The 23,894-nt window shown below is 38.0% G+C and overlaps 2 protein-coding genes across 8 annotated transcripts in view; one reads left to right on the top strand and one right to left on the bottom strand.

Annotated features, from left to right (window-relative positions):
* The window catches only part of FUT10 (fucosyltransferase 10), a 189,220-nt gene that overhangs the window by 76,452 nt on the left and 88,874 nt on the right, over positions 1 to 23,894 (bottom strand). For 4 of the 7 annotated variants that reach the window (XR_013763912.1, XM_079140667.1, XM_079140671.1 and 1 more), the window contains exon 4: positions 15,669 to 15,835. Coding sequence is in view for 6 of the 7 variants with exons in the window: in XM_079140667.1 (XP_078996793.1) it covers positions 15,669 to 15,835 (167 nt within the window). In the remaining variant the exon portion in view is untranslated. Of the gene's footprint in view, positions 1 to 12,280; positions 15,836 to 23,894 lie in introns of those variants that run through there. The other 3 variants (XM_079140670.1, XM_079140668.1, XM_079140672.1) reach the window with 3 other exon arrangements.
* LOC306661621 (trafficking protein particle complex subunit 2-like) lies at positions 20,695 to 22,205 on the top strand. The gene has a single exon (XM_079140673.1). The coding sequence runs from the start codon at positions 20,824 to 20,826 to the stop codon at positions 21,244 to 21,246; it is 423 nt and encodes a 140-aa protein (XP_078996799.1). The 5' UTR covers positions 20,695 to 20,823; the 3' UTR covers positions 21,247 to 22,205.

Below are 23,894 nucleotides of genomic sequence, written 5' to 3'. Positions count from 1 at the left end.
AGGACTTAAAATCAGCGTAGGAAGTGACACAGCCACATCAATGTTTATAACAGCTAAATTCACAAAAGCTAAGCTATGGAACCAACCTAGGTGCCCTACAAGAGAAGAATGGATAAAGAAAATGTGTTATATATACACAATGAAATATTACTCAGTCACAAAGAAGAATGAAATTATGGCATTTGCCAGTAAATGGATGGAATTGGAAAAAAGAATGCTAAGTGAAATAAGCCAACCCCAAAAACTAAAGGCAGAATATTCTCTCTGATATGTGGATGCTAACCCACAACAAGGAAGGGTATATCAGAAGTTCATTGGATTAGACAAAAGGGAATAAAGTGAAGGGATGGGGGGTTGAGAATAGAAAAGACAGAAGACTGAATCAGGTGTAACTTTCCTATTCTTATATATGAATTCACTACCAGTGTGACTCCACATCATGTACAACCACTAAGGGGATCTTAATTAGAATAAGTTATCATCCACGTATGTATGATATGTCAAAATACACTCTACTGTGATGTACATCTAAAAAGAACAAATAAGAATGGTGATAGAGTGAATTAAGAAGGGAATAGAGGCTAGAACTGTATGTAACGGGTAGGAAATGAAAACCAGCCAAATTGCCTACCAGTGTTTATTTAGCCATGATAAAACTCTATCATTTTAAAACTCTTTGGGAGTTTATATGTCATCTGGTCCCAACTCACTTGATATATGGAGAAACTGAGGTTCATAATGAGGTAAGATATTTTGCTCAAGCTCATAAACGTAGTCAATAACAAAGGAAAATCTACACAAGCCAGGACTCCTGGGTCTGAATGGTCCCATCTTGGACTGCTCACATCACAAAAAGAAGCCCCTTGTGACCCACTGAGATTGAGTCATATGCTCTAGTTACTGCTTTCTATATGGTGTATTTATGAAATAAGTCATGTGACCCTACAAACTTGTACAAGGATTTAGAAAGCAAAATCACCTAAAAGAAAGGAGAGAGGTGCTTCTAGCTGGCATGACTTAAGATTTTGGAGTTTGAAAGAAACAAGATCTGCCCCTCCAGGCGTGAGAATGAGGAGGCCATGTTTCTTTCACACAAATACCTACAAAGCAGGCCTTGTTCCCCCTCTCTGATGATACATCTCTGCATACTGGGCAGGAACTTCCTGACAAATCAAATAAAAAGCATGTTTGAATGCCAATGAAAATTAAGAAAGAGGAAGTGTGGAGACATTATTTAATAATTTACCAAGCCAAGTACCAAGTTTAAATTTTTATTTTTTTTAAATATAAACTCACATACGTGTATTTCTACTTATAATAAGAAAAAAATAAAAAGTTTCCTTCAGTGAATATCTAACAGATGGAACCAGAAGCATTTAGAGAAGAGGAAACAGAGACAAATATGGTTGTCATGGTTTCTTTGAGATGCAATAAACATAGGGACCCAAATGGACAATGAAATCCCCCAATGGGAAAAGCCACATGTCACTCCTCTCTTTCTTAGATAATTGCTAAGCTTACTTTGAATGTCTGGAGTCAGTGGGAGATGAAAAAGTACAGATACTGTCACTTACTCCTGGCTATTCTCAAATTAGATTTGCCTTGGACCATCCTATCCTCCTACATAACAGACATCAAACAATTAATGACTATCTCAGATTAATCAATAATCCCAGTGGGCAATGCCCAGAGGAAATATATGGGGCACATGCAAACACAAAAGAAGCTCTGCACAGCCTGAGTCGGAGTTCTCCATTTCACTGGAAGCAGCAAGCACACATGAGAACATTTCAGATTTGTAAATCCTGGTAGACACATTCAGGTTCCCAGTCCTTAGTGTCACCTTCCAGTCATCTCCAAATTCATCCAAACCCCAAACTGCCACATTTTGGGTGCTATGTGAATTGCACCTGCCAATAGATTATAGGTCGAATGTTTACCCATTATTTATTTGCAGGTGCTAGAACAGGACAGAAGGAAGATGGATAGGGGTTTCCTCACAATAGATTGGGAGTAAAACCAAAGCCCAGTGCAATGAAGACTATGCCTAAATGATGTCCAACAGGCAAACGTTGGAAACACTGTCTGGCTGAACTCAAGTGTTTTGTCTGGAGGTTCCGATCAAGTTGACACAGACTAAAAATCTTTTCCAAGGTCATCCCAGAGGCTGCCAGAGCTGAGATCACTGTTTAAACCCCTGAGTTCTACAGCAGCTTCCCCTCCTCACTACTGCCAAAACAGATTCTTTTTAGTCCACACAAGATTAGGAGTTGTTCTCTTTTTGATTTCCATGCCCTCTGTGAATGACCCTTGGGTTTGCTAAAGAACTGAGCAGCTTCAGTGGAGGCCACGTGAGGACCTGAGGAATGTAGTTGTGTTGATCAAACACCAGTTCTGGAACAATGGGCACTAAGACTGAGGGCACTTGAGCCAGCTGCAGACAGAGGTAGGAAGGGTGGCTTTACCTTGGCTCTGTTACTTGTCTTTAGAGGCTGAGAAGTCACAGAGCAATTTTTAGGTTGCTGAAATTTATATCTCTCATGAGTCTTTCCCAAAAGCCCAAAGCTTGCAACATCTTATTTCCTGTTTGGGAATTTCCTGAAACTGAAATACAGACTTTGGCCTCTAAAAAGAAACCCATGGGAAACCTTTTGCTCTGGAAGTGACTGTGTACATCAGTGTCACCATGCAATCTCCTCACCAACTTAACACTGTTTATTATATCTCCTCAGAAAGAGCTGTTTTAAACTTTTTTTCTTCATTTACCCATATCTAACTGTTCCATGTTACTGTCATTCCCTAAAACTTACTGAAAATTTGACAGCCTCTTATTATGATACAGATGGTCCCCAGCTTATGAAGGTTCAACTTAGGAATTTTCAACTTTATGATGGCATGAAATTAACACATTAGTAGAAACTGTACATCGAATTTTGAATTTTGATCTTTTCCCACACTAGGGATATGCAATAGGATACTCTCTGGAGATGGGAGGCAGCCACAGCTGCCAGTCAGCCATGTGATCACAAAGGGAAACAACCTCAGGGTGCTCTGTTGCTGTAAGGTTCAGCGGGTTAGGCATATTAAACACGTTTTCGACTTATGATATTTTCAACTTACAATAGTTATGTAACCACATCCTAAGTCAAGGAACATCTGTAAAATAAGGTTTATTTGAGGATATTGGTTTCTCAAGAGATGGGGCATAATATGAATTTTGGAGAGCCATGTCACTGTTCTCCAGAGAAACAGAATCAACAGAAGACAGATTTATAGACATAGCCATCGATTAAATTTATTAGGGGAATTGGATCATGTTGAGCCCAAGAAGTCCCACTATCTGCCATCTTCAAGTTACAGATCCAGGGAAGCTGCTGATGCAATTCCTGGTACAAGTCTGAAAGCCTGAGAATGGCAGACGAATTCCCAGAGTCCAAAAGCTCAAGAACTGGGAGCATCGATGTATGAGAGCAGGAGATGGATATTCCAGACCAAGAAGAGAAAGAGAATTCACCCTTGTTTGGCTCTTTAGTTCTACCAGAACCCTTGATAAACTGGATGAGGCCTGCCCACACTGATGAGAGCGATGGGGTTTACTCAGAACAATGATTCAAACACTTGTCTCATCTGGAAACACCCTCACAGACATAATAGAAATGTTTTACCAGCTACCCTTAGCTTAGTTTAAGTTAAGACATAAAACTAGCCATCACATATTATGAACAATCTTGGATTGGAATTCACATTTGTCATTAGTTGTGTATAACACTGGATAAGTTATGCATATAACTGATATTCATAACTTTTATTCAACATCCTAGACAATAAAGCACATTTCTTTTAATATGTTTCCATCTTCTCTATCTCAAAAAACGCTCTTTAATCTTCCTAAGTATTCTGATAAATCTAAGAACTTTAGGGGACTATTAGTTCTTGGCAATAATGAATTCAGATTATAGTATATGCTACCAGACAACTGGTTTGGACTCTTCCTAAATGTCAGGGTTACAAAAGACCAAAACGAAGCAAAATAAAACAAATAAAAATCAGAATTGTTCTAGATTAAAAGCTATTAAAGATATATAAAAGAATAAATTCAATGTGTGATCTTCAATTGAATCTTGGGTTGGATAAAAAGAAAGTCACAATAAGTCATCATAATGGCAACTGGGAAACTGAATATGGGCAGTGTATTAAATATAATATTAGTGTTTCACTTACTGGGTGTAATAATGGTATAATGATTGTTCAAAAGAATACTATCATGGTCTGAATGTTTGTGTTTCCCATCCTGCAAAATTCATATGTTGAAACACTAATTCCTAAGATGAGAGTGTTAGGGTTTGAGGTCATAGGGATGTGATTAGGTCATGAAGGCATAGGCCTCATAAATGGATTTAGTGCCCTTACAAAAGAGAACCCAGAGAGGCCCTCGCTCCTCTACCATGTGTAGTTAGAGTAGAGATGGTCACTTATAAACCAGGAAGTAAACCCTCACCAGACAACTGAGTCTACTGGCACCATGATTATGTACTTCCCAGGCTCCAGAACTGTGAGGAATAACGTTCTGCTGTTTATAAGCCTCCAGTTTGTAGTATTTTCCTAAAGCAACCTAAATGACCTAAGACAAATGCCTTTATGGAAGACAAAAGGATAAAATGTCACAAGGTCTGCATCTTACTGTTGAATGGCAAAACATTAAAACAGAAAGAAAAAAAAGATAAACCAAGTCTGGCAAAATGTTATCAATTGATGAGTGTTACTGAAGAATATTCAAGCATTAATTACATTATTCGTATATGCTATTTGTAGTTCTAAAATTATTTTAAAATAAGAAAGTTGGGTAAATATAAAGGATTCTGTAAAGTAGAAGGATCTCATATGTTTGTTGATCAACTGTATTTCTTCTTCTGTGAAGTGTCTGTTCAGTACCTTAGCCCATTTATTGATTGGTTTTTTTTTGTGTGTGTGTGTGTGTGTTGTTTTTTGAGCTCTTTCTATATCCTAGAGATTAATGCTTTATATGAGGTATAAGTGATAAAGATTTTCTCACAACCTGTAGGCTCTCTCTTCACATTACTGTTTCTTTTGCTGAGAAGTGTTTTAGTTTGAATCCATTCCATTTATTGATTCTTGATTTTACTTCTTGTGCTATAGGAGTCTTATTAAGGAAGTCAGATCCTAGGCTGACATAGTGAAGATCTGGGCCTACTTTTTTCTCTAGAATCAGGGTCTCTGTTCTAGTGCCGAAGTCTTTGATTCACTTTGAATTGAGTTTTGTGCAGGGTAAGAGATAGAGGTTTAATTTCATTTTGTTACATGTGGCTTTCCATTCTTCCCAGCACCATTTGTTAAAAGGCTATCTTTCCTCCAGTGAATGTTTTTGGCATCTTTGTCTAGTATGAGATAACTGTACTTATGTGGGTTTGTCTCTGTGTCTTCTATTCTATACCATTAGGTCTATGTGTCTGTTTTGGTGCCAATATCATGCTGTTTTTATTACTATAGCTCTGTAGTATAGTTTGAGGTCTGGTATTGTGATGCCTCCTGCTTCACTTATCTTGCTAAGGATTACTTCGGCTATTTTGAATCTCCCTTATTTTTCCAAATGAATTTCATGATTGCTTTTTCTTGTCTAGCAATTATAGAAATGCAAATCAAAACTACTCTAAGATTTCATCTCATTCCAGTCAGAATAGCAATTATCAAGAATACAAGGAATAATAAGTGTTGACAAGGGGGGAAAAGATATATTCATACATTCCTGTTGGGACTGCAAATTGGTGCACCCACTCTGGAAAGCAGTATGGAGATTCCACAGAAAACATGGAATGGAACCATCATTTAACCCAACTATCCCACTCCTTGGTTTATACCCAAAGGACTTAAAAATCAGCATACTACAGTGATGCAGTCACATTAATGTTTAGAACAGCTCAACTCACAATAGCCAAACTATGGAACCAACCTAGGTGTCCTTCAAAAGATGAATGGATACACACACACACACACACACACACACACACACATACACACACACACAATGGAATATTACTCAATCCTAAAGAAGAATGAAATTATGGCATTTGCTGGTAAATGGATGTAGCTGGAGAATATGCTCAGCGAATAAGCCAATGTCAAAAAACCAAGGGCCGAATGTTTTCTCTGATATGCGGATGCTAATTCACAATAAGTGGCAGGGGGCGCTTGGGAAGAATAGAGTTACTTTAGATTAGGTAGAAGAGTGAAGAGAAGGGAAGGGGTATGGAGGTAGGAAGGATAGTAGAGTGAAACAGACATTATTACCTCATGTACATATATGACTATGACTGATGTGCTCCTACAACATGTACAATCAGAAAAATAAGAAATTATACTCCATTTATGTATGATTTATCAAAATGCATAAATGCATTCTACTGTCATGAATAAGTAATTAGAACAAATAAAAAATAAAATAATTAAAAAGTCTCTCCTCCCAAGAGAGACTGCAGCATCTATTCTCAAATTTCTATACTTTTGCTATGGTTTGAATATGGCTTGTCTCCTCAGAAAACATGTTGAAATTAAATCCCTATTGTGAGATATTAAGAGTGGAAACAAACTGTGGTATTTAGAAGGACCTTTTGGGGTGATTAGGATTAGATTATGGTCATTGGGATGGAGCCCATGGTTGAATATGTGAGGCATTAAAAGAAGAGGGAGAGATCAAAGGACACACACATGCTTCCTGTCTCTTGCATGTGATGCTCTTCATCACTTTGGATCTCTTCCAGCAAGAAGTCCATCATCAAATGTGGCCCCTCATCTTGAACAGGAACCACAAGCCAAAATAAATCTCTTTTCTTTAAAACCAACCCAGACTGTGGTATTGTGTATTTCGAGCAACAGAAAATGGACTGATACAACTTTTCCATAATGAAGGTATTTGGAGAAGGTGAACTATTCTTTCCAAGTATAAAAAAAAAAAAATTACTTAATTCTTCCAGAAGGAAGAGTGCCTGAGTACCTACATCACCCTGGTAAAAGACCTGCTCACGAAGTTTTTGCTGGAGCAAGTCATCTCCACCCTGGATCCTTGGCAATCTCTACTGCTAGAAAAGGAAGTTATTGGTAAAACTTATCACAGTAACTTCTCAAGTGATTTTTCACTCGTTCAAAATTTATCCCACTATGGTTTTATTTTACATTATAAATTCAGGGAAAACCAAAAGCTGTAATAACAATTGTCATTATACATGACCATCTATCCCAGTGCCCAGTACATGACACCCTTATTATACATCAGTCACCTTTCCTTATCTGAGCACCTTGCTCTCAGGGACTGATGCTGAACAGTGTTGCTAAAACACCACGTGCTCCCCTACACCATCCTCAAGCATGGGGTGATGCTTGCTTAATCAAGAGAGGCCCCACCCTCAAAGTGTTCCAATTTGATGATAAATGATAAGACCACCCTACCCATTTTCATTCACTCCAGAAATCATATGCTGCTAAGGGCACAAACAGCTTTTTTGTTCTTTCTGAGTAATGGTCATCAAAATGTGTTTCAACAGTATCCCTGGAGCTACTGTAAAAATAAATACACAAATGGGGAAGAGGGTGTGGCACACAGGTGCTGTTCATTTTCACTGTTTTTGCTTCCAGGTTAACTGCATACTCAAGTTGGAAGTTTAGACCATGAACTCAGGATGAAGAAAAAACATCAGTGATTAAACTTTAAATTCAAAGATGCTCAGCTAAGTGATCCACATTCTCTGAGGCCAGCAGATTATTTCAGTGGTGAAATCGGTCTTCTTAATAATGGCGTATGTACTGTATCAGCAGTGAATGAAGGTTGCTGCCAAGATAACTCTTTACCCTTTTTGAGAGACTGTGGTAAGTAAATATTGACTCACCCCAGCCTCTGTACTTGAGGTGAACAGATGTAGATGGGCCAGAGCAAAACTGCTTGCCCAGGTGGGCTCACCACAGTCATTTGCACCCCTCAAGTCGGAGTTCTAGTCAAGAATCACTGGATGTTGACAGATGAAATGCCCCTTCTCCCAGGCAACAGGAATAAACATGGAGAAAAGAATAAAAAGAACAGAGAAAGGATTTGCTTCCAGACTTGCCAACTCACTTGGATTTGAACTTTTAGTACTTGTAACACATCTTACAGCTAACAGAGCCCATTTAATACAGTCTATAAATATAATTCATTTATATCACATTTCATGTTTCAGATGGAGTGGGAGAGACTCAGAGGTAAATTCCATCTCATGGGCCTCTTAGAAAATAAAGAAAAACCTCCTTGAAGTGCTTTACATTTTTCTAAAGTTTTTTTTAAATTTTCATTCCCTATTAGAATTAGAAACTATGGTAACTGGGCTTTGCCAGTTCCATTCACTAGTGTAACTCCATAGCCCAGAAATTATTCTGGGAATATAGTAAGTGCTCAATAAAATGTATTAAATATAATAAATTCTAGATTGCTTGACCCAAAATGACAATTTCCTTGATACATTTTAATATATGTGTATATTTTTAAAACATTTTTCTTATTTCTTGATTCATGTTTTTCTTGTTTCCCACTTTAAAAAACAAGATTTCTTTTCCTCATTGATAGCTCTGATCATCACTTATTTTACCACAGTTGTCAAATAACCAATATTATTTAAAATCTGAGCAGGGGGGCATCTCATGAACATAGGAGACCAGTAAAGTATAGGAAGGGGACTAGGTGAGCAGAGAGAGGAGAGAAGGAGAGGGTAACTGGGGAATGAAACTGACCAATTTATATGAATATGTAACAATGAATCCCAGCATTATGTATAACTTCAATATACTAATAAAAGGGAAAAAATCTCTTCACACACAGACCTCTTCAACTAATGTATGTGTATATGTGTGTGTATCTGTGTGTTTAAAAATGTTCTCTAAGATATAATACTTTTTCTTCCTTCCTTAGAATTATAAAAATAAAAAAGAAAGAACATCCTTACATGCTGTCATCTCTACTTTTATTCAGTGTCAAAAGCAGTATTTGTTCATATTACAACCAATATCATCAAGAAAGTCTTTTAATATTGGGACGTTGTCAATCTCAAAGTGACAGATAGTAGTTTTCTTTTTTTCTCTTTTTTTTTTTTTTTTTTTTGGTACCAGGGATTGAATTCAGGGACACAACCACTGAGCTACATCCCCAGCAGCTATTCTGTAAAGAGACAGGGTCTCACTGAGTTGCTTAGTATCTCGCTTTTTCTGAGGCTGGCTTTTAACTTGCAATCTTCCTGCCTCAGCCTCCCCAGTCACTGGGATTACACCACCATGCCTGGCTAGATCCTAGTTTCCTAAAACTTTAATTTTTACTTGAAGTAAAATTTGTATCACTAGCAACAATCAGTCTCTTAAACAGGATCACTTTGTTTTCACAAAAAATGACCAGTAAAACCCAAGACTGAATAAGCATCATTTGTCAGATGTTCTTTGAGTAAAAATGGTGTTCTACAGCAATCATGGCTAGGTCAGTTCATGACTCAGTCACACGAGGCTTTCCTCAAGACTCCTGCTATACTTTGGTGTGTAGCACAGTTGCTTAATGTGGACCCAATTTTTTCACACAAAAAATATGTACTCAAAGGTTTGGATTTAAAAAATTATTTTTATTGTTTCATCAAGGATGTTCTTACATAAAACTGGCTTTTTTTCCCCCTGTGAACAGACTCAACAAATAAGTTTCCTCTAAACAGAGAAGAAACAACCTTTGTTAGATTCATTCCAAAGACTCCTGGGATAATTAATGCCCCTGCATCAAAATCATTAACACCACTCCCTATCTACACGGTCTTTAATTTTCTTTTTCTTCTCAATCCGTTTTTATAAAAAAATATTGTTCTCAATAGTAAAACTTTGAATATTCATAATGGCCTCTTTGGGCTGGTTGTATAATCTTCCCTGGTGAGCTAGGTTTGATGATGGTCACATTTTGCATGGTAAGACATAAAGTATAGATTTTTGCCCTAATGCTCAAAATGTCCTTGGAAACATGAATCAATGTTCAGTTCTGACTCAATTCAAAGGTTCAGAGGTAATAACTGAACTACATACGTCATTATCCCAGGGGAATACAAAGGGGCAAGGACAGATGTCAGGAAAGAAGTCCCAGGGAGATGAAAGGAGGTCTCTGTTGTTCACAACTGGTCAGATACCCTGTGGGATACAGCCACACCTCTGATTGACCAGAAGCTTGACCGTTAAAACCAATGAATTGAAAGGACAAAAATCTTGGAGTCCCTCTGCCTCTCCCTACACCTCTGCCCCTTGTCAATCTTCTTAATAAACCTGCCCCCCCCAATACCACCAGCATTGCTATTTAATGGGTTAAGGTCTAGGAAATTAGCAGGGCCACATTTTAACTCTACACTGATGCTACAGACTGAACGTTTGTGTCCCCCTAAAATTACTATGTTGAAATTCTAATCATAATGTAATGACATTAGCAAGTGGGCCCCATGGTAAGTAGGTCATGAGGGTGAAACCCTTATCAATGGGATCAGTGGCCTTTTAAGAGACCTGAGAAGTTCACTCACTCATTCTGTCATGTGAGGACAAAACAAAAAAATAGCTATCTATGAACTACGAAGTGGGCCTCTTACCAGACTTCAAACCAGTCACTGCTTTGAACTTGTTGTGCTTTCCAGCATCCAGAATTGTGAGAAATAAATTTCTGGTGTTTGTAAATCACCAAGTCTATGGTATTCTATTACAGCAACCCAGAGGGACAAAGACCCAAATGGATATCAGGAGTGGTTTGTACTGTACCTAAATATGAAAGTGGCTTTGGAACTAGGTATAGTGTAGAGGCTGGAAGGGTTTTGAGGCGCAAGCTGGAAAAAGCCTGCATTGCCCTGAATGGTGGAAGGTGATTCTGGTGAGAGTCCAGAAAGAAAGAACAACTGTAGAAACAGCTTCAGTTTCTTAGAGAATGCCTCCATAATCCTGAACAGAAAGTTGTTTGGAATATGGATGGTAAAGCCAATCTGATAAAGCCTCATATGACAATGAGGAATATATTATTGGAAAGTGTGGAAAAGATGATCCTTGTTAGGCAGTGACAAAGGACCTAGCTAAATCGTGTTTGTGTTCCAGAGTTTTATGGAAGGGAGAACTTGTGAGTGATGAAATTGGATACCTGGCTGAAGTTATTTCTAAGCAAAATGTTAGAGGTGTAACAGCTCCTCCTGAATGCTTATGATAAAATGTGAAAAGAAAGATGTGACTTAAAGACAGAATTGTTAAGCAAAAGGAACAATTTAAAGATTGAGAAAGTTCTCAGTCTATCCTACATCAAGAAAAGAGAGAGAGAGAGAACACTAAGGGTGTGCCCAACTGACCATTTGATAAGGAGATTAGTGTGGATCAGATATTTCAACAGAAGCCAAGATCTGTTTTCCAAAACAATGGAAGAATGATAGAGCTGCTACTCCTATCAATCATTTAAGGCACAAGGGAGATTAGAGAGAAGCAGAGCAGTTTGAAAGTGACCATGGCACCTGAGGGCCTTGGGCCTGAGCTGCTCAGCACCATTGCACATCACAGGCTTCACTGCTGCACTCTGGTACCATTCCTTAGCCACCCAGGTGCAGGCAGCAATCTCTCTCTCGCTTCCTCTTTTTCTTTCTTATTTTTCTTTCTTTTTCTTACCTTTTTTTGCAGTACTTAAGACTGAACTACATCCCTAGGTTTTGTTTGTTTGTTTGTTTGTTTGTTTGTTTGTTTGATACAGGGGGTCTCTAAGTTACCAAGGCTGGTCTCAAATTTGTGATCCTCCTGGCTCAGGTTCCTGAGTCACTGGGATTGCGAGCATGTGCCTCCCAGGTAGCCATCTTTTGTGGCATCCACACAGTGCAGTCTGCACTGGCCCACAGAGAGTAAAGGACATGGGGTAGCATAGAAAATCTGTCTCCACCTGGGTTTCAAAGGACAGAGGTACCTGGAGCCAGGGGTGCAGAGCAAAACTCTGGCCTGGGAGAACTGCAGCAGTGGGGGAAGGACTGCTGCAGAAAGTGCTGTGGGACTGTCACACCAAGCCCTAAGGGTGACACTTCCACCCAGTGGTCCCGGAGGGAAGAACAATGAGAATCTAAAAGGCTTATTTTCAAGCCTTAAGGTCTAATGGAATTTTCCCCATTAGGCTTTGCACTCTCCTGGGACATCTGCCCCCTACATTTCTCCCTTCAGAATTGGAATGTCCATCCTACACCTATCCCTTATATTTTGGATGCACAGAATTACTTGGTTTCACAGCTAAAGAGAGAGTCATCTCAGGTCAAAACAATCTTAGTGTCACTCATATTTGATTTAGATGATATTTAGATGAGACTGGATCGTAAGACATTTGAGCTGGTGCTCAAACGCATGAAGACTTTTGAGACTGGTTGCACATATGAATATATTTTATATGTAATTTGGGGCATCAGGGGCAAAATGCCATAAACTGAATGTGTGTTTTCCCCCAACTTCGTAGTTGAAATCCTAACCTCTGAGGTGATGGTTTTAGGAGGTGAACACTTTCAAGGGTACAGTCATCATGAATGGGACTAATGCCTCTATGAGAGACCCCCGAGAGCTCCCTCACCCCTTCAACCACGTGAAGTCACAGCAAGAAGATAGCCATATGTAAAAGAGAAAGTGTACCTTCACCAGACACCAAATTTGCTGGCACCTTCATCTCAGGCTTCTCAGCCTACTGAACAAATTTTTTGTGCTTATAAGCACCCCAGTTCATGGTGTTCTGTTACAGCAGCCTAGACAAAGACAAATAAATTCTCCTAATGAACTGTCATCTTTAGCAGGAATTATGATCAACCAATGGCTTTTTAAAATGTACAATACGACACCAGGCATTCCATTTCAGCTCTGCATTATGCTTGGATTCACACAGTGTTCTCTCGATTCGGAGCTGGTTCTCCTGCATGTAATAGTCAATGTATGACTGAAAGAATGATACTCATTCTTTCTTGTGTCTTTTATTTCTGAGCAGTGCATAGCATACTAATGCATTCACTCTATTACAATAATGCTAATGACCTCAACTGACACTCTAGATACTATAAACTAGTTCTTCTAGTTACTATAAATTAGTCTTTAACAACAACAAATAAGCTAGTCAGCACTTGGGGTATGAAATATTTGTACATGACTGAAGGTCAGAGTTGCCTCCATTTTCAGGTGAAGACAAGAAGGCTATTGACTAGCATTAGGGGTCACTGTCTCCGACATTTCTGGAAAGATTTCTGTCCATCTTGTCATATCTCTTTGAAAATTGGTCCTGAGAACAATCCAAGTGAAATATATTGAAGCACTAAATAGAAAGCTGTTTTGTACAAAGTTTTCATAGCCATGAGTCAACAGTGCTGTGATGTAGGCCCCTTTGTCAATCATATTTCACAAATGAAGACAGTGAGGTGAAGAGCAAGGTGTGGCATGATGGAATGCACACAGACAATTGTATTCACAAAGTGTAGTCACATTTGCAGATAAGAATCTTGCTATATGGGGACACACTTCTCACCCTGTAACAGTGATTATCAGACAAGACAGCATTGTCTCATGAATGCAAACACTTTTAAAGAAGCACATGCTAAGCAAAAAAATAAATCTCCAATTTGTGGGTAGGTACTCAGAGTCCCAAAGAACCCCTAAGTTATTTTCTTTGAAATACATCCACTTTCCAAGCCTGGGGATTTCTCTTTTCACCATCCTTTTCCCCCACAAAACCCTCAGACTGCATTGCATGATTTTAATTCCCTAAATTTGTTTGGGGATACATAATTCAGAAAACTTTAGGAAGGATTTCATCTATACTCTTCATAAAGAACTAGAATAGGACAAGAGTGTATGAATTACTGAGGTTTAAGACATACATGCTATATATATATATATAAGCACTGAATATTTGTTAAGGCATTTATGGAGAGAACTTAAGCTACCATAATATCTTGCTGGAGGCATAAGTCAACTCCTTGTCTCGTACCTACTAAATTAAACTTCTTATATTTTGGTACATTAAAGAATATTACACACAAAAAACTTCAAAGACTAGCCGCATCACTTCTTTGTAGATGCAAAATCTAAGGCCCCACTAGGCTGGGAGTATACCTCAGTGGCAGAGTGCTTGCCTAGCAGAAACAAGACCCTGATTCCATCTCCAAAATCATAAAAAAAAAAATTTTTAAAAGAGCAGTTCAGGGATTGAGGCAGGAGGATTTCAAGTTCAAGGCAACTTAGTGAGACCCTGCCTCAAAAATTAAAAAATAATAAAAAGTACTAGGGATGTAGTTCAGTGGTAAAGAGCCCCTGGTGCTGGGTTTAATCTCCGGTATCAGAAACAAAACAGAAAAAAACAAAACAACAACAAAAAAATCCCAAGGCTCAGGTAGGTTAAAAGATATGTCCAAGATCACATTTAATTTATGGCAGACCTGGGTCTGGGAAGAACCTAGTCATAGACACCTTCTCCCACCCAACAAGATGACCTCGCACGCTGGTGTCATGTCAGAGAGAACACTGTGAAAGGAAGACACAGTTCCATTGCTAGGCACATCCAGGGCACTTGGCCACCATCTATGAAATGAAAGCCAGTGTTGCTTCTCCTTGTCTTTCACGGAACTCCAGGAGATATCTCAGACAAGACAGCTGACCCTTAACCGGACCACAAACCAGGAAATGCTCACAAACTGAATGCCTCCTGGGGCTGCTTGCCATGACAGGCTGTACATCATCCTAAAGACAAATCAGCTTCAACACAACTGGAGCGCCTAGGGCATTTAGTTCTACTTTCATGTTGATGGAAACATACAGGCTGTCCAGCCAAACCAGACAACTCTTATTATTCTGTTCAGAAGTATAAGGAACAACTGGTTAATCCCCCTGATCAAAATACACAAGGAGAAATTACTCATCTATGAGACATTCCACTTCGGAGGGAAGACATGAGGCAGCCTAGGGCAAGGTGAATATAAGAAAGGTCAGAAAGGCGACTGAGAACACACAGAATGTAGCTATGAATATGTTCTTTTGACTAAAAAGCAGACAGTGAATTAGCTTGACACAGTTTTTCTTACTCACGCACATCCCTGGAAACAAACAGATGGAATCTCTCATTGCCAAATTCTAATGCATTTCATGTTCATGTTCAGTGTTGAAACACTGGACTTGCCAAATACCAGTAAATTGCCAATAGTTTAAGACATACATAGGGGAAAGAATATCAAAAATCCATAGCGAGATACTCTGCCTCCACTGCAGCAAGGAAAATACTCTATTTAGGTGAATTTTTACAAAAAGCAGCAAGTTTGTGGGTCCAAACATGTAAACTGAAGATGGTCAATGTCCATAAAAAATATTTACTCTTTTACTATAAAAAATACAGAAGCAACCCCTAAGGGTAATAATTTGTGTCGGTTACTTGATAGGGCTCATTATGAAAGCTACAGCAATTAATGCTTACCCTAAAGGATAGTCAAAAGAATAGCTATTAGAGTCAAACATTAAGGCAACGTGTAAAATAAACCTCATAAAGGCTATTTAGTCTGTGTTATTCTGATACTTTTTGAAATTACTCCTTAAACACTAGAGCCCAAAACTCTTGAGTTGAAAAATTTTGATTCCTATCAACCAGCCACCTCAGTGCCTGGGCTTCCTTCTTGGACTGCTGGAAGCTTGGTATCCACATCTCTCGCAGAGAGTTCCGACGCGGAGCCAGAGGCGCTGGAGATGAGAAAGCAAATGTGGTCGGCTCTGGGCAACTCAGGTGCGTAACTTCAGCCTTCCATTTTTTGGAGGGTAAACCCTGCAAAAGACAGAAGATAAAGAACTTAAGACATAAGATAAAGAAGCCCAATTCCTATGTTTCCATCTCATAATAATAAAATACTACACACATTTTCCCTAAAGTAAATATCTTCCCTCACAGGGTCTCAGTAGTTACACTGCTGGACAGTTGAAAGGGAAAGAAAGTATCTACTCCTTATGGAAACTACTCTGGGTACCACATATACTGCTAGCCAGCTGCATGGTTTGTCTCATTTAATTCTTATGACATGCAAATTAAATAAATACGACTACCTTATTTTACAGAGGTGGGAACTAAGGTTCCAAGAGTTATAAAAACTATCCCAAACAAATCCTGATGTAACTAAAATTCAACCTAGTTCTCTCCAGATTCTAAAGAATTCTCCTCCCTTTTGTTATCAGTTTGTGCTTCATTTGTGTATTTAATTCCTTTTATCCTGTGTGCCACTGCCACTATCTTCCTCCCCTTAGAAAGACTTTTTAATGTGTTTAATACAATTCATGATATTTCCAAGTCCTTTGGTAAAACATTCTCATTCTCTGGTCATTGGTTCTTGATTGACTTCATGTTATATATCTTATTTTCTTTGCTACTTTTTTCACCAAGAATCATCTTTACCTCTATCTACCCATGCTGTAACTCATACATCTACTCCCTTGTTTTTAATGTATTTCCACTGCACTCAACTGTCCATTATACTAGGATGTTTCTAACAAACAATAATAAAACCTCACATTTGCAAACCTCAGAATCTTGGTGTCAAAATGCTTTCATACTGTTATGAGCTTGATCCATGCCCTTTCCTGGTTTATTTTCATGGTCACCTGACTAGTGATCCTGATTCATCCTCGATCCCCTGCCCGTCTATACTCAGCAGTTCTTTGCATTCTAAGTTTTTTGATGACCTACAAGTTCCAGATTTGGCCCTCTAAGAATTTTCTAAGGGAAGGAGAGAGGGAGAAAGGGAAAAAGAGAGAGAGAAAGAGAGAGAGAGAGAGAGAGAGAGAGACTGAGACTAAAGACCGGACATACACATCTAATTTCATTTGCTCATGAAAAACCATTAAAATAGGAGTAAAATGATTGTCCTTAGAAGTTATGAACCTGTAAGAATTAAGAGAAGACAGCAGAAGAGTAGTAAAGTGTTGGGCCCTAGAATAAACAGGTGAGAGCGTAGTAAAGAGAGAAGCTGCAGAAGTGTGAGATGAAAAGCAGCCTGTTTTACACTGCAGAACCCCAAAGAATAAGAGGCAATAGAGAGGCAAAGAATAAGGAGGCAAAGAATAAGAGGGGCAACAAATTTAAAATAATAGAAAGTCTGTTCAAGTGTTGAAAGAAAAAGCTGAAAAACATTTGACAAAGTAGAAAAAAAGTATTTGAATATTGGACCTCTGGGATCAGTTCAACACCACACAACCAGTCCAGGAGGTCCAAATGCAAATATTAAAAGTTCTAGCAAAGCAAGAGGGAAGGAAAGAAATGCCCAAGGAAGTAATGCAAGGCAATTCCCCCAAGATGGAAGACCTCACTTTCGGATATAAAAGCCCCAATGAGGGCCCAGCATGACAAACACAAAGAGTTTCTTGCCAAAGTATATTTTTATAAAATTTTCAGAAGAAAAAGATTCTACAACCTCCCTGGTAAGACAAGATCAATTCAAGAATCAGAAGTTAGGATGGTTTTAGATTTTCTGACAGCAATGCCAGACGTTAAGAAGCAATGGTGAGATTCACTGATGAATGTAAAGTTTAGAGAGTAAAACTACGGAGAAAAAGGATATCTGCATATCTTCAAACTGCTCCACAGAAGTACTTCTAATTACTCTGGTCGTCTGGTACTTTGAACACATATCTACTAATTATTTGATATTCTTCTCTTAAGGAGATAAAGTTTAATTCCTCTTTCTTTGAATCTAGGCTGGACTTAGTGACTCACTAAATGAAAAAAAGAAAGTAACTTCACAGTGGAAAAATCCAGTAGATACCAGCCTTAATAAAGGGTCCAAAGTTAATACCACCAGTAATGTGATGTGGCTATCATGCACCCCCTGAGATTAGACACAGTGAGGATACTTCTCTTCTGTAGTATTATTTCTCCAAATCTATAGCCCAGAGTGAACCTGAGAAAGAAAACATCAGACTAACCACACGGAGTGCCATTTTATAGAAGTATGACCAGATGACCAGCACTGTTCAAAAGTTATTAAAAATAAGGAATATGGAGATCACAGATTGAAGGAGACTCAGGACAGATGATGGCTAGAAACACCCTAGAACCTAGATGTGGTCCTGGAGGAGACAAAGGCTATTGGGGAAGTATGATGAAAAAATGACTAAAGTTTATAGCTTAACCAATATTAATTTATTAGTGTTGAAAAATGTACCATTATTACATGAAAAATTAACATTAGAAGCCAGGTGAAGGGTATATAGAACACTGAGTTTCCTTTTTAATTCTTCTATAAACAAATTATTTCAAAACAAACATTTTTGAAAGGCAATACAAAATGCCTTCAAATTCTTAGGGAACACTACGTCTATTTTCATAGTTTACACTCAAACTATTGCTTAAATGTTAGAGTGGAATTAAGACCTTTTTATATACTCTCCCAAATGCCTCTTTTTAGGTAGTTACTAAAGCAGAACAGAATCAAGTAAGGAGGTCCCAAGGTGATTACCACAAACAGCTTTGAGAGGGCATTGTTCATCTTTATTGAGTGGTAAGTACAAAGGCAGTCAGGCAGTATCCTGCTGAACTGAAGAATCAGATGTAAGTAGCTAAGAACTATGAAAGGGGAAGCTGGGGTTCAATATAAAGAACAATGTAATTGTCCAATCTGGCAAATGATAAAATATGCTGCCTTAAAATCAATGAAATCATCAGTGCTGGAAATGCTCAAATTAGGACGCAACTTGCTCACAATATTTGAATCATCAGTCAGCTGGGAGTTAGACTCATCACATAACCTTCAATGGCCTTTTCAATCCCCACCCTGTAATAACTGTTCACATGAGACCATTGGAAATGACAGTTTATTTCACTGACAGTCCATTTAAGAAGATTCCACTCAACAGTGCAGGATACGGTTCCATCTGAAGGTGAGATAACAAAGGAAAGAATCCTATAAAATGAACTCTTTCACCCTGAGATTCTGACAAAAATATTTCACAGTATGACCTGAAGGAAGTGTGTTTGATGAAATCACTATGGCATTTTTTAGAAATAACTAACCTTCAGTATTTCTTTCTAGCTGAGATCTTGAGTAGAAAAACAAGCTATTTCTAAAACATGATTTTAAAAGATGTTCGTTCCAAAGAGAATATAGCTCCTTCTTCAACAATGAGGAAAAACTCAGATAATCCTCAAATTATAAACTTTTCTTGAGTCTACTTGGAGAACTGAATTCCAGAGTGAGAAACCCTTCCATGCAGAGATTGGATACATGATCTGCTTCACCTCTGGCAGAACAAAGGAGAAAGATGTAGTCACCATACAAATAGGTAATAAGAAATCAGGTAAAATTTTAACAAATTCTTAAAGGTAAAGTGTTGGCTACCATGTCAGTTTGGAATAGCTGGGAGATCCAGTTGCCAAAGGAAAGTTCTAACTTACTCAAGAGCTCTTTTCTATGCCTCTCATTCAATGCCAAAAAGGAAGATAAGAACAGGGAGGAAACTGGAAAGGGCCCCCACTTTGGCACAGTGCAATGGCAGGGGGAGAGCAAATTCTGCTGAGAGATATTCAATAAGTCTCTTTAACCTCCCCAAACCCTTTTCTCAATAAAGTGAAAAAGCCTTAAGCCACTGTAGGAGTAGTAAGAAATTCTTCTGCCTCCAGATACAAGAGAAAAATCTATTATTTCTAGGGGAGGGGGCAAAGCATCTTTCTCATGGTTGGGAGAAAGTTTGAAACTATCTTGGGCCTAGGATCCCACAGTGATACCAGAGGTGACCTACACTGGTGAGGGACAAAAAACTCTCTCCCACCCAATCCAACAAAAACACATAGCTTAGCTGCCATGGGAAGGAGAGGCTGGAAGGTAGAAAAGCTTCACCACCAAGACCTAGGGATTGAGGGCCTGCCCAGGCCTGGGGCTGCCAAACAACAAAAAAGCCGCCATACTCACAACATGAGCCTACCACTAAGTAATAGGAAATGGCAGTTATCCAGCAATGCAGGAATCAATAAAAGCTGAGGATGGAGAATAAACACTGAGAAAAAACTCTTTAGCACTCTAGGTCCCACTCTAAGCATGGGCAATAGCAAGGCTTAGTTACTAAATAAATGTTATTACTGAAAAAATTTGAAGACTGTGGCGCACTAAAGGTAATAACACAAATCCCAAATGTAGCTCAATTCCCTTACCCACCAACAGCCTGATGGAAAAGACCTGCCCATTTCTACACACAAATGCCATTTACCTCAGTCTCTATACTCGTGTGCATGACATCCAGCAATCCATCAAAAAAAAATTTTTTTAAAAGACACGTTTTTTAAAAAGGCTGTGAAAAGCTAAAACAATCAACAGAAACATACTCAGATGATGGCACTATCAGGCAGAAACTTTAAAATATCTACTATTAAAACTTATAGTGGAGAAGGTAGAAAGCATACATGAACATAAAAGTAAGTTCAGCAAAGAGATGTAATATAAAGAAAGGATTAAATAGAAATGCCAGGTTTCAGCCATCAAAGATGTTACATTAGGTGATCTCTAAGCTACTTTCCAGCGAACTGACTGGGCATTTCCATTGTGGCATTTCACTACAGGAAGCAGTCCTGTGCATTGTAAGATGGTCACAGCATCCCCGGTCCGTACCGACTAAAAGCCAGTAGTGCACAGGTATGAGAACCAAGTCTCCGGACATTGCCATACATCCTCTGGGAGGCAAAATCGCCCCCGTACCACGGAGCTGAACTTTCGTAGAGTTCCCGCCGTTGTGTGCTGTGAGCAAGATTAAAAAAGGAGCCATATATTGAAGACAATGTCTGGAAGCTTCTACTTTGTAATTGTTGGCCACCATGATAATCCAGTTTTTGAAATGGAATTTTTGCCAGCTGGGAAAGCAGAATCCAAAGATGATCATCGTCATCTGAACCAATTCATAGCTCATGCTGCTCTTGACCTTGTGAATGAAAACATGTGGCTTTCAAACAACATGTATTTGAAAACTGTGGACAAATTCAATGAGTGGTTTGTGTCAGCATTTGTCACTGCAGGGCATATGAGATTTATGATGCTTCATGATGTAAGGCAAGAAGATGGAATCAAGAACTTCTTTACCGATGTCTATGATTTATATATAAAGTTTGCAATGAATCCATTTTATGAACCCAATTCTCCTATACGATCAAGCGCATTTGACAGAAAAGTTCAGTTTCTTGGGAAGAAACACCTTTTAAGCTGAATGCAGAAAAATTCTGAAGTAAACAATGTCACCACAATGGGGTATACTCAGGAATGTGTACATTGTAAGTAACTTGATTAAATAGTCTGGAAAACTTGTCTCATTTTACCTAAATCTAACAGAATTTCTTTATATTTAAAAGTAGTCACATTGTGTTTCATGTGGATTATCAACATTAATATTTGCTTGTGAAATGTTATTTATAAAGAGCTCTTTATCAATAATCTTAATAATTGAGAATAAGCTTTTGACTTTCCTGATTCTGATAACTTGGTCTTGATGTAACAATTCATTAAAAAAAAAAAGTCATAGTCAAGATTTGGTAGACAAATTTAAAAGATTTTCCAGAAGTAAATGAGATTGATAGCACATACATTGTATATTTTGAGATGTTATAAAAATTTATAGTGTACTGCATTACTCAAGAAGCTGAAGTAGAAAGCTTTTGCATGCCTGCCTTTGTCAGATGGTAGGAATATGATCCTACTCTAGAATTCTGGACCCATGTGTGCAAAATGGACCAGTTATAGGCCACAGTGAAACTTGTCGCCTCCATCACCTTATGTTCTTGTAGTTCCTCTCTCTGAAGACAGTAAGCTAAGGAATAAATGAACCCACTGGATCTCTATTCTTGTAAAAAGCTGTAATGCAATTTGAGAAATGTTTTTAAGGAAAAGTTTAGATAACATCTGCAGTTGGCCTTTTAGGCTATCCATAGGGGGGGACCAGGAGTGGTCTTTTCTGTTTTATAATAGTGTGTGATTTGACTGTAAAATAGTAAATATCCATGGAAGAACAAGTAATAGAACTGGAAATTTTCTGTACTAATCGTGAGCACTTCTGAATAACTTTTGAGCAAGTAATTCTAAGCTTGGTCTTATATCCTGGTATGAAGTTGGAACCGTCTTTTTTTTTTACTCTATTTATTTGATTTCTTAAATAAAGATGCATGTTCAATAAAAAAAAAAAAAAAGCTACTTTCTTTCCACTCTAATATTCTGAGATCATCACATCAGAAGGTAAGAGAAGAAAACTTAAAGAATGGCCCAAATTGAATCAGGAGGACACAGACAATTTAAACATCAATTTCAAGCAATGAAATTGAAGACACCATCAAAAGCCTACAAATAAATAAAAACCCAGGACCAGACAGATTGTCAGCAGAGTTCTACCAGACCTTCAAAGAAGAACTAACACCAATCCTCCTCAAATTTTTCATAAATATAAAACGAGGAAAGAAAGCTTTCCAAACTCATTCTGTGAAGCTAGTTTACCCTGATACCAAAACCAAACAAGGGCACATCAAGGAAAGAAAACTTTGGATAGACCAATATTGCTGAAGAACATAGATACAAAAATTCTTAACAAAATACTGGCAAATCACATTAAAAAATATTAAAAAGATAATGCACCATGATCAAGTGGGGTTCATCCTAGGGATGCAAGGTTGGTTCAACATATGGAAATCAATAAATATAATTCACCACATCAATAGCCCTAAAGACAAGAATCACATGATTATCTCAATAGATGCAAAAAAGGCTTTTGACAAAATACGGCATCCATTCATGTTCAAAAACTAGGGTTAGTAGGAACATGCCTTAACATTGTAAAAACTACATGCACTACACCCAAAGCCCACATCTTTCTAAATAGAGAAAACCTACAAGTATTCCCTTTAAAAACTGGAACAAGATAGAAATGCCCTCTGTCACCACTTCTATTCCTCATGTTCCTTAAAACTCTAGGCAGGGCAATTAGACAGGAGAAAGAAATTAAAGGGATACAAGTAGGAAAAGAAGAGTTCAAATTATCCCTATTTGCCCATGACATGATTCTATATTTAAAGACCCAAAAAACTCCACCAAAAAAACTTCTAGAATTCATAAATGAATTCAGCAAAGTAGCAGATATAAAATTAAAAACCATAAATCAATTGCATTCCTATACATCAGTGATGAATCAACTGAAAGAGAAATTAGGAAAACTATTCCATTCACCATAGCCTATAATAAAATAAAATAAATAAAATCTATTTAACAAGAGGTGAAAGACCTCTACAATGAAAACAACAGAATACTTAAGAAAGAAATTGAAGACCTTAGAAGATGGAAAGATCTCCCATGTTTTTGGATAGGCAGAATTAATATTGTCAAAATGGCCATACTATCAAAAGTGCTGTACAGATTTAATGCAATTTCAATGACATTATTAAAATTCCAATGATGTTATTCATAGAAACAGAAAGAGCAATCATGAAATTCATTTGGAATATTAAGAAGCCCAGATTAGCAAAAGCAATCCTTAGCAAGAAAAGTGAAAAAGGAGGCATCACAATTCCAGACCTTAAATTTTACTACAGAGCTATGGTAACAAAAACAGTATGGTATCGGCACCAAAACAGATATGAAGACCAATGGAACAGAAGACACAGAGACAAATTCACTTAAATACAATTATCTCATACTAGACAAAGGTGCCATAAATATACATTGGAAGAAAGACAGCCTCTTCAACAAATGGTGATAGGAAAACTGGAAATCCATATGTAGCAGAATGAAATTGAACCCCTATTTCTCACCCTGCACAAAACTCAAAGTGGATCAAGGACCTAAGACCAGAGACCCTGCACCTACTAGAAGAAAAAG

Source organism: Sciurus vulgaris (genome assembly GCF_902686455.1).
Source record: "Sciurus vulgaris genome assembly, chromosome: 5".
In the NCBI taxonomy this organism is placed as follows: Eukaryota; Metazoa; Chordata; class Mammalia; order Rodentia; family Sciuridae; genus Sciurus; species Sciurus vulgaris.
The sequence above is the reverse complement of the archived record's forward strand: the minus strand, read 5'-3'. Positions and strand labels throughout refer to the sequence as shown.